Below are 12,283 nucleotides of genomic sequence, written 5' to 3'. Positions count from 1 at the left end.
TGGAACGTTCCATTCGCCACAGGAAGCGGGGGGGGGGGGTTGGTTTTCCTCTCTTATTACCGAGTATTTTCTTTATCTCTCCTCAGACCGGCCGCTTTCATCCAATTCCCAGAGCTTTGGAGACACACTCACTCAGACACACACACACACACACACACACATACGCGCACACACACACACTCAGACGCAAAGAAGTTTAGAAACAACGCACGCACACAGAGACAGGCATGTAGAAGAGAGGAATGCACTTCTTCACACACACATACACACACACACACACACACACACACACACACACACACACGTGCGCGCGTATAGGTTTATATACAGACACAGCGGGCCCTATTTCAGGGCGCTGTCGGGGGGGCTGGGAAAGCGCAGGATGAATTCTCCTCTGTCTCGTTCCATCACGCCGCCATGACACCCCTATTTACCTCCGCCATCTATCTCCACCGTGACTGTCTACCAGCATGTGTGTGTGTCTATTAAACCGCTGTCTGCCTGCCGCAGTGTGTGTGTGTGTGTGTGTGCGGCTTCAGGCGTGCAAGGCTGAGTCTATCAGCGCATCCGGCCGTGATGGAGTGCGGCGAGGCAGACCGCCAGGACCGCGGTCGGCGGCGTTTGACGGGAACCCGGACCTCGGACCAATCGGGTGTTCTCCGAGTTCCTCCAAGCCTATCACGGCCGCCGTTGGGGGCGAGGGGCGGGGTTTACCAATCACAGGGCCACGTTCAGAGACCCTTCACTCGTCAGATGGTGTTCAGATCCGTGTCCAGATTTGTTAAACTTCGCTCGCGGCTGATGATTGGACGCCGAGCACCGAGCGCTTGATGGTGCAATTTGATTGGCGGACATGAGCCGGGCCGCGTCCATGGCGACGGCGGCAGAGACTGCTCGCCATGGTCAGGGATCAATCTAGGTGCTGGGGTTGTCGGCTTGTTTTGAAGGTGTGTGTGGGTGTAACTGTAATTAGCATCGGCGGCTACTTAGAGACGCTAGCGGCGCTTTACGAACCTGCGGCCAATTGGACGGGACGTTACCATCGCCGTGCGTGAGCATTGATTGACAGATGTCGGGAGGGGGGCGGGGCCTGGACGTAGCGGCGAATCCAGGCCCTGCAGGAGGATAAACCAGAGCGCGACCCCGACGCGGCGCCGTTCGAGGAAGGGGGTTCCACGTGCAAACGGCGTGCACCGGGGCGAGGACGTCGCTAAAGATGATTTAATTACCGGAGGGGTCACGGGGTTAATATCCTGCCGGCACGCCGCTCCCTTACGGACACGTTAGCGGCCTTTCAAGACGGTACTTCCTGTTTCCTCCGCCGCCGGTTTTAAAATGACAAGCTCCGCGCGGCGCCCTGACTGGCGTGCGATTAACTCCTCTTAACCCGCCAAGTCATTTGTCCTCGGCGGCGGCGGCGGTGGCGGCGGCGGCGGCGTGCTAACGATGGAGGGTAAAGACAGAGCGAGAGGAAGGAAGAGGAGGGCGCAGCTTCCTCTCCTCCAAAATCAATCCTCCAAGCTCTCCACCCCCTCGGAAGATCTCGCGGTTTTCACTCAACTTAGACCTCTTAATGAGGACGGAGTTGAGCGTCAGGAGTTATTAAAAAGTCCTCACACACACACACACACACACACACACACTCACATGCACTCCTCCACCCCCACCCTTCGCTAAAGAGGAATTATGTGCAGCTAAGTGCACGCTGGAGGTTCTCGGCGCTCCTGCCTCCATAAATCCACATCTCCGGCTCTCGTGAAAGTGATCTCTGGCACCGGGAAGGGTTTGGCGTTCTTCTGCGCGGGAGGACGAGGGCCGGGGGGCGTCGGGAAGGACGGGACGGGAGACGAGTGGAGATTAAGTACAGCAGATGCGGCCAACGTGGGGATGAATGATGGAGTATCTGTGTGGATCAATGTCCCGCTAAGAGGGGCGCCCCTCTCTGTGCACGTGCACGCACACGTGCATGCCGGCAGGCGCGCACGCGACGGAAGATGTATGGTCGGTGAAGGCCGCGGCATGAGGATCGCTGCGGAGGGGGCGCGGCTGCCGGTGGGAGGAGCCCAGGTCGGGTTGAGGGGGCGGAGTCTGCGTGCAGGTGCCGTAAAAGGGGGCGGAGTCTGTGTGCAGGTGGGGGGAAGGGGGCGGAGTCTGCGGCGTGGGGCTACGGAAGATCCAGGTGAGCGTCGGTTCCGCGGCACCGGCCTGCCTGGGATTCATGTCTTTGGTAACAGCGCCGCCCGGTGGTCTGTGTGGGTACTGCAGGGAGGAAGATGAACCCGGGGGTGGACCTCTGCTGTGTGTGTGTGTGTGTGTGTGTGTGTGTGTGTGTGCAAAGAGACTAGACCTCTTGCCTAGCAGCTCCAATTCCAACATCCGTCCACCAATATATTCTCTAACCCTCCACTTGAGTCCCTCTCGTTCACACACATATATTCTGTCTTGCTGCAACTAACTTTCATACCTTCACCTCTCTAGATTTTCCTCAACCTGTTCTCTGCTCTCACTACAAATCACAATGTCATCTGCAAACATCATGGTCCAGATTCCTGTCTAACCTCATCTGCTAGCATGTCCATCACCACTGCGAACAAGAAGGGTCTCAGAGCTGCTCCCTGGTGGAGTCCCACCTCCACCTTGAACTTCTATGTTACCCCTTCATGTCCTGAGCATACATGTCCTGCACCAGTCTAACATACTTCTCGGCGAGTCCAGACTTCCTCATACAGTACCGGAGCTCCTCTCTTGGCACCCTGTCATATGCTTTTTCTAGGTCTACAAAAACACAATGTAGCTCCCTCTGGCCTTTTTTGTACTTCTCTATTAGCATTCTCAACGCAAATACTGGATCTGTAGTACTCTTCCTAGGCACAAAGCCATACTTCTTAAGGTTTGAATCTTCTGATGATTGGAAATGAATGAATGAATGAATGAGAAGACCCCTGGTTGGAGGTCTTTCTGCGCGGAGTCTCCACGTTCTCCCCAGTGTCTGTGGGGTTCCTCAGGGTTCCTCCCACAGTCCAAACACATGCAGGAGTCTCATGGAGACCCTACATCTGGGGTATCAGACTCGCGGCCCTCGGAACAATATTTTGTGGCCCCCTGCCTGAAATCAAATGTTTGTGTCACATGCATCTGGGGGGTTCATACAGTGGGTTAAAAAAAGAGGAAAAATTTAACTTTGCAATGTATTTTTTGCTTCAAAATTTGAAAAAAAAAAAAAAAAAAAAAAAAATTGATGAAAAAAAATCTAGTCTTGTAAACCTTATACCTCCTCTTATACATACCAATAAATTTTCTAATAAATTCTACTGGCAAATTTTACCACAGCGGCAAAATTTTCTCTTTTAATTCAAACATATTTCTAGGATGTAATTTCATCAATTCTTTTTTAATATTAACATGAATTCATCATGTATATTTTGAGGGACAGTTCATTAACTATAAAGATTTTTATCATTTTTATGATTTTTAAAAAGTCTCAAATGGATGTGAATAATGAGAAAAAAATTACATTTGCTGGATTGAAATGTTTTCATGGATACAACGTGAAGAAGTGAAATTTAAAAAATAAATAAAAAATAAAATAACACAAAATTTGTTTCTAGATCTGCATTGCACGCGAAAGGGACGAGAATAAATTATGTAAACAAAGAAAGAAAAATATGGAAAAATATACATACATTCATATCCAGCTGACGATAAAAATAAGCTAAGATATGCTTTATTGATCCAAAAGGGAAATTCTTTTGTTACAGCAGTGCAACAATAAAATGATCAATAAATATGAGTATAAATATGAATAAAAGAGACAATTAAAAGATATCCACAAAAAAGACACAAAACAAAACCAGAAAAAAAACAGAGTGAGATTAGACAACAAATATACAAGGATAAGAATATAATAACAATAACAATGACAAAAATAAACATGATGCGAATGGAGACACCAGCAAGGATAAAAAAAAAAAAAAAAAAGTAAAAAATAACTACATTTCAACAGATGGGGCATGATGTCGGTCAGAGTTTGCGGCTGCCTTCAGGAACCGTCTGTAAATCACATCTCCCAACTCGGATTTTTCATTTATTCCCCTTTTGTAGGCGTGACGGGAAAAAAGGGATTAGAGACGTTTCCATGGCGACGGCGTGGCCCCCCGGTGGCGGATGGGGTGTACTGCAGCCGCCCTGCAGCTAATGAGTCACGGGTGGAATGCAAACTCCCCGACTAAACCCGAAATGCACGACGCAGCGTGCCGGGGGGGGGGTTGACCATTTAAGGGCGTGCGGATGACGTCGCCGTCGTCGGGCCGAGGGCGTGCGCTTCCCGCCGCCACATGGACACACAAACCGCTGAGTGTGTGGAGACTTAAGATAAACGTTGAGCGGGACGGGCGGTGTGGAGTTACAACCGAACAGCTGAATGAGATAAACGCCGCAAGAAAAAAACAAAAAGAGGCGGAGAACCAGACGGAGGGCCAGGACGCTCTCAGCCAGCCGGAGAAAGAATGGGGAAGTCAGGTACGTTGGTTTCCTTCAAACAACCAACTTCTTCTTCTTCTTCTTCTTCTTCTTCTTCTCCGGCGATGTCCCCGTCTTCTCCTGGACCGGCGCCCTTCTCCTCTCCGGGTTCCCTGAATGCGCCCCATTGTGTTGCGGGTGGAAGGCGCCGATCGCTTCCCATTCAGCCGCTCTGCTTTCTCCGCCGCAGCGTCGAAGCGTTTCGCCGAGGAGGTGCTGCAGTGTCACAACGACCACCGCGGGAGGCACCAGGCGCCGCCGCTGAAGCTGAGCCGCTCGCTGAGCCGCCAGGCCGCCCGGTGGGTTCACACGGAGTGCGCCGCGTTGAATTAGCTATAAAAACAGGTCGACGGGTGAATGGATGAGTCGTGCTAACGGCCACTAGGGGGCGCCGCTGAGTTTGTACAACTCCTGGTTGGACTTTGGCGTTTGTCCGAATGATCGAGATAAAGGAGGAGTTCCGGCAGCTGGAGCCGTCTGCAGGTTTCTTTCCTCATCCGTCTTGATCTCCTTCTGCAAATGTGTCCTCGTCGTCCCGGCCCCGCGAGGATGCCGCTTTGTTTCGGCGCTCGTTCTGTCCTCGTCTTTATTTATACCGCGGTGGAAACAGACCGTCCTCCGAAGGATAGCGTGGAGGTCCTGGAGGCCTTCTGCCTCCACCGCTTGGGGTAAAAGAAGGGAAAGGAAGGGGTCGGGAGGATCTCATGCTAATAACACCAGTAGCGCTAGCAGCTACATGCTAATAGCAGACATACAGCACAAGGTGTGATATTCATAAAAGAAATAACAATGGCGGATGCCTGTTGAGCCGCTGCTGTCGCTCAGGCCACGCCCCCCTGAGAACCCGACCAATCAGAGATGCATTGGGGACAAGAAAACACTGGGAGCCGCAATTACTTTTTTTGACGTCTAAAATAAAGGTACCACTGTATATATTGCTTTTTTTACCTTTACACTTTGTATAAACAAGTGTGTAGTGTGTTGCTTCTGAAATTCACAAAGTATAAACATACACTATACACTAAACACTACACACTATACACTAAACATACACTATACACTATAAACAAGTGTGTAGTGTGTTGCTTCTGAAATTCACAAAGTATTACGGAAAAAATTAAATTTTATTTATGTAATGAACTCATTTTGAGCTTTGGGCTTTCGGAGCGTTTAGCGGAGCCTTGAACTGAATTTTAAAAATAAATCGGGAAAAAAATCACTGTGTCAGTAAACAATAAAAAAATAAATATTTGCAAAATATCTTCATAAATATTTATTCCCCTGGTTTATGGGACTTCTGCTCCTGAACTTCTGCGCACAGCATCTGCAAATCTGGACTTTACCGGCCGGCGGGTATACCGGCTTCCGCGAGCGTGATGTTATTTTGAGCGGCAAAAAATAACAAATATTATTTTATTTAATATTTCAAGATCACAATAATCTTCCAACTTAGAACTAAAAATTAAAACATACACTTCAATTAAATATTTATCATTTATTTTCCCGAGCCACTTGGAGCCGCGGGTTGCCGACCCCCGGGCTAGGCTAACGCTAGCACTAAGCTTTTTTTCGGTTTTAGGAGACAATAGATGAACGCCTCGATACGAGGAGGTCCCTCTAGGAATTGATCGCCTCTCTTCCCGTGCAGGTACGCCGAAAGCCTGGCCAGCACTCGCATCCTGAAGCACAGCGTGGAGTCCACCAAGGGGAGCTGTGGCGAGAACCTGGCGTGGGCCTCCTATGACCAGTCAGGTAAATTCAGGCGTCGTATTCGGATCCCGATCGGTTCATTCCGAGGCGTTAAAGAGCATCGGCCCATGGAGAGAGAATTGTTCCATGGAGAACATTTCTCATGCTGGACTCCCCCTTCGTGTGAACATCTGGGATCCAACCCACCCCCTAATTCCCCCTCCACCATGAGTCACCACAGAAAAATGCCGGCGTAGAGGAAGGTGAGGGCCATGAAATATTTCCAACGGCAAGGCGTGGAGTGACAGTCTTGTTGGAAAACATCCCGAGGGAGGGAAGAGGGGGGCGTCTGATTCATTTGCGTGAGAAGATTCACGTGATGGGGTTTGCATGTTTGCACAGGAAAGGACGTGGCTGACCGCTGGTACGACGAGGTGAAGCAGTACAACTTCAGCCGCCCCGGGTTCTCCTCTGGAACCGGTGAGAACTCGCCCAACACACACACACACACACACACACACACACTTGGTACATAATTGTTATCGACACGGGAACTCCAGGGTCCTTGTGGACTTTGGAAGCGTCCGAGGTCCCTTCCCTCCCCGGCGTCATGCGGAGGTAAACTCGGGTGAGTCGTTCAAGTGATCCGGTTCACATGAGTCACTTGAACCAGAGTTGTTGCCCTCACTCACCCTATGCTACTCCTGAAGGGGAACGGTCCTGAAGTAGCCTAGAAGCTATTTGTCTGTTGTCTCTGATAATAACCAATCACAAACACTATTATTGCAAAATGCAAGTTATTACTTAGATTCGCTTTCTAGGGTGAAATCAGTGACCCGAATCATTGAGTCTTCAGTGTTTCCTGTGAGTCTGTGAACTCGATCTGAGAACAAAGTCAACCAAGTCGGCAGAATCCGATAACTTGAGTCTCTGAACGATTCAAATGAATCTCTATAGTCTCTGTTGAGTCGGTGAACTCATGTCAGATTCACCTGCATGCATATGGTTTCTGGTGAGTCTGCTAACTTTCCCGTGTCAACCGATTCAGCAGAATCACCTGAATCTGCACATTTGAGTCTTTGAACAATGCGAACCAATTACACGAGTCTGTGTCGTTTCCGTCGAGTTTGCTAACTTGATTCTGTGACTTAATTCAACCGAATCATCTGAGTTTGCCTAGTTCCTTTCAACCGATTCAGCCAAATCACCTGAATCTGCTCACTTGAGTTTCTGAACGATTCAGATGAATCACACGAATCTGCAGTGTTTTTCGTTGAGTGCGCAAACATGAGTCTATGAACTGATTCAGCCGAATCACCAGAATCCGCCTACTTCAGTCTGTGAACCGTTAAGTTAAACATTACACGAACCAATAGGACTCAGGTTTGATTACCTGAGGCCACTTGTTTCTTGTAATATTTCACTTATTTCTTCGTATCACCGGAGCGAGATCGTCGAACGAATCACCAGAGACCTCGATATTTCTTGTGACTCCGTGAACTCAGGTCTGCAAAACCGATTCTACCGAATCCCCTGAATCCGCTAACTTGAATCTCCGAATGATTCAAACCAATCACACGAGTCTGCGATGTTTCCACGGAGACCCCCAACTCGAGTCCGTGAACCGAATCGCCAGAGTCCACTAACTTGAAGCTGCGAAGCGATTCAAATGAATCGTTTGCACATCTGGTTCCCGCTTGTCCGCAACGAATTCCAAAACAAGAAGAGTTTAGCCAGGTGGGGGGGGGTCGTACTCGACTTTTGCCGGTCCAGTCTGAACTCCGCGTTCTTGTAGGCCATTTCACCGCAATGGTGTGGAAGAGCAGCCAGAAGCTGGGCGTCGGGAAGGCCGTGGCGTCGGACGGCTCCTCCTTCGTGGTCGCGCGCTACTTCCCGGCCGGGAACGTCACCAACCAGGGCCACTTTGAAAGCAACGTCCTGCCCGCCAAAGGCCCCTGAGGACAACCGACTTTCCCGCCCGAGGAGAGGGAAGGCGTTGCCGTGGAGACAAGAGCAAATGCCCAGCCTCCAATTGGTCGGAAGGTACCCCCATTCAAAGCAGCCACCGTCTAACAAGATGTTCCTGCGGTGGTGTTGTGATTTCAGTTTTTACTTTTTTAAGCGTCTTTTACATTTCCTGTGCCTTTTTAATGCGACGTGCAGAAATGAATCCGGTTTATAAATGAATGAATGAATGAATGAAGGAAGGAATGAATGAAGGATTGCGGTTTCAGGCAGAGATATTAACCTGTTATGCAGATGAAATCTCAGTGTTTTCTAAACAGTTTTGTAAGAATAAATAAATATTACAGCCTCAGGCAAACTTTGTGAAGAGATGTATTTTATTTTAATATTTGTTTTATTTCTTAGTCGTATGTATTGTTTTTATTTATTTATTGGAGGATTTCTTACAGAACCAAATAACATATATGAGATATAATACATGAAAAATACAAAATTACAGTATTATATATGTGATTTATTCATATATTGAAGGGTTTTATTTTTGATTTAGACAACTATAATCTATGTTGTATACAGCTTGTATATAGTCTTATTTCATTATAATATTTGTTACAAATGACATCTTATGCACATAATATGAATATTATACGTTTTATGGTATACCTTTTATATTATGTGCATACATATTTTGTGGTGATGCTTGAAGAATTGCATTCCATATATACGTATGTTATATATATGTAAGTATATATATACACACACGTATACATATTTGCCATAATATTTCATATGTATTTATAAAATGAACACATATATTATTCTATATTATATTGAGCATGCTGAATATTTTAGGTATTTTGTCCTCAATGTGTATGTTTACAATTTTATCCATCATGATATTTGAATAATATATTTTTAATGGTATTTGATTAAAAGTTTAATTTTTATTATTTCAACTTCTTAATTGCATATTTCATATGTGCAACTTTTATTTTGTATCTTAGATAACCCTTTCTATAAACAGGCACATCCCAAAAAATATGAATTATTTTTGTCTGTCATTTCAGAAAGTGAAACCCATATTATACAGTATTATATATACCTAATATATATATATATATATATATATATATATTAGGTATATATTATAGGTATATGTATATATCATATTCAATGATTTATTAACTATTTTTTTATGTTATTACTCCTAGACTTTAAGATATGTAATACAAAATACATGTTTGATATTATTTCAAATCATTTAATATACAATCAAATGATAGTTTCCCAATTAGATTTTTTAATTTGATAAATTGCATGTACACATTTTATCTATACATATATGTATACATATATATATATATACACTGATGTGTATGCATGTATATATATGTATGTATATATGTATAAATATAAATACATATATGTGTACAAACACATACACACACAAACACATATATAAATATATATATATATATATATATATATATATACAAATGATACAAATAACAAAATACATTGTTGAGAAGAGATGATGGAAAATTTTATTTTATTTGACATAATTCACAAAAAAAACAATATGAAACACAACATGAAAAAACATGAACATGAAAAAAATCAACATTTTTTGTCACTCATTTTACAAAGTGAAACCTACATATTACATAGATATATAACTCATTGAGTAAAATAAGCTTTATTTCTTTAAAATTTAATGAACATGGCTTGCAGACAATGAAAGAAAATTTGTGATATTTGTGTTATTCATTTGTTTAAGTATTTAATACCTTAGCGTAGAATGTTCATGATATGTAATACATGATAATTACATACTTTAACTTATATAGTTCCCGTAATACCCCTTTCATATATTTTAACCTTTGATATTTGAATAAGATGTCTCTAATCAATGTAATATAGTATAAATTAGTATATAGTATAGTATAGTATATACATATATATACAAAAACATGTTTATATTTATTACATGTATATTACACATAATATTATATATATATAATATTACACACACAAACACACACAAACATATATATATATATGTATATATATATATATATATTGTATGTATGTGTATATATATATTTTTTGATGTAGATATTTATCACACGCACACATATTTATACATATATATGTATAAATATATAAGTTTAATAAATGCATATTTAAAATTAAAATGAAAAAGTCATGGATTGATATTTTTGTTTCAATGCATGTCATTTCTTATACAAAAAGTAAAAATAGTCAGTCATTTGTATTAATTTTTATATATATTTTATAGATACACACAAAATATGTGTGTTTGTGTGATTAATATAAGAATGTAATGTGTTATCATATATGTATATATATAATATATATACATATATATATATGTGTGTGTGTGTGTGTATATATATATATATGTATGAAATAAAGATAAACGTGTATATGTATATATGTATATACTACACTATATATACTATATTCTCTTGGTATGATATATATTGTATATTACATAGATTAGAGATATCTAATTCAAAAATCAAAAGTTAAAAAAATTGTTATTACAAAAGTTATATATATATATATATATATATATATATATATATGATGTTTCATACAGTATCTAATTTCTGGTAATGTTTTTATAAGTTACAGGTATTCCATATATATATTTGTTCATGCATTTATATTATTGTCTGGAAAAAATTAAATTGAATTTATGACATTTTATGTTTTTATAAATATATCAAATCATTTCATTTACAATAAAATGCATTTTTAGAATTTAGAAATCTCTATAAATTTAATATATATACATATATATATTCTTTTCATGATGTTATTCTCTATTTATTTATTTCAGAATAAATAAAGAATATCAGAATACTGTAACATATAATGAATATAATATAAAATACATGATAATTACATAATTGTACATGTATGATTATATATCATATAGTAATATACATCTCAAAAATTGAATGAAAAATAAAAATAAAAAACTAGTAAGTATATATATATATACTTTTTTATTATTTATTCATGTATTAAACCTTTTGCGATTCGGATAGATAAACTATGTATTATGTAGTATAGGATAGATATAATAAAGATACATATTTACATATATTACTTACATACAAACTAATTGTATATATATTTATATTATCTTTGATTAAGTTATATTTCATACAGTGTCTCTCTAGTGGTGATGATTTAATAATTGACATGCATTTTATATATAAATATATATATATATACATAAATGTGCTTGGACATGCATATTTAAATATATATAGAAATATTCAAAATATTTTTAAGGCTACACCCAATGAAATTTAAATACATCAAGCCATGTTTTTTCCATTAATGCATTTAATCTAACGTTATTTATTGATTGATTTTGATTGATTTTTGGGGAATTTATTTGTAAACATTTATAATTGATAATATGTAAATAAGAAGAAGAACGTGATAAATATTTATTTTTAATCATATTATGTACAATCAAACGATCAAAATCAAATCAAATTTTCCAAAATTTATATCACTTTTTCATTTATTAAATTATAAATATATATATAAATCATATATATATATATATATTCATACATACATACATACACACACACACAAATATATATGTATACTAATATATATACTATACTATATATATATACTAATATATATATATGTAAATACCTGTTATATATAATTTTATACATATATACATATATATTATATATATACGTACATACACACACACATATATATATACATATATATATATATATTTACTAATATTTATATAAATACCTTTGTAGGGGTGTGTATATATATATGTATAAACCTGTATATGTCATCATCTATATATTTATACATATATAGATGCATGCCTATATATACACAAATTTGAGGACTTGATAACGTTAAGATACAACTAAAATTACCTATAATTAATGATGTCGATGAGATAATTAAATATTTTATTTTAATAGAATAACTTTCCTGATTGATACATGATAATTCAGGTACATCCTAAATAAAAGAATACCTTAAAGACCCATAGATTATATAGATTCATAACACATAGAGTGAAATATTC

General features: G+C 40.4%; 1 protein-coding gene across 2 annotated transcripts; it reads left to right on the top strand.

Moving 5' to 3' along the window:
- Positions 1–3,184: 3,184 nt before the first annotated feature.
- glipr2l (GLI pathogenesis-related 2, like) lies at positions 3,185–9,085 on the top strand. 2 transcript variants are annotated; one of them, XM_086155383.1, is made up of 5 exons: positions 3,185–4,518; positions 4,709–4,817; positions 6,167–6,270; positions 6,610–6,687; positions 8,003–9,085. In XM_086155383.1, exons 1-5 carry the CDS (start codon positions 4,506–4,508, stop codon positions 8,164–8,166), a joined length of 468 nt encoding a protein of 155 aa, XP_086011509.1. In that variant the 5' UTR covers positions 3,185–4,505; the 3' UTR covers positions 8,167–9,085. The 2 variants fall into 2 exon arrangements, with proteins under 2 accessions (XP_086011509.1, XP_086011508.1); XM_086155382.1 differs by lacking the exon at positions 3,185–4,518 and having other exon boundaries at positions 4,552–4,817.
- Positions 9,086–12,283: the final 3,198 nt, after the last annotated feature.

This window comes from Fistularia commersonii, chromosome 11, assembly GCF_037954325.1.
Source record: "Fistularia commersonii isolate RoL2024-O1a breed Wild chromosome 11, RoL_Fcom_v1.0, whole genome shotgun sequence".
Lineage (NCBI taxonomy): Eukaryota > Metazoa > Chordata > Actinopteri > Syngnathiformes > Fistulariidae > Fistularia > Fistularia commersonii.
The sequence above is the reverse complement of the archived record's forward strand: the minus strand, read 5'-3'. Positions and strand labels throughout refer to the sequence as shown.

Coding starts and splice junctions, on each gene's coding strand:
- glipr2l (XM_086155382.1), top strand. CDS start 4,636: ATGCGCCCCATTGTGTTGCGGGTGGAAGGCGCCGATCGCTTCCCATTC. Junction 4,818..6,166: donor CTGAGCCGCCAGGCCGCCCG/GTGGGTTCACAC, acceptor CTTCCCGTGCAG/GTACGCCGAAAGCCTGGCCA. Junction 6,688..8,002: donor CGGGTTCTCCTCTGGAACCG/GTGAGAACTCGC, acceptor GCGTTCTTGTAG/GCCATTTCACCGCAATGGTG.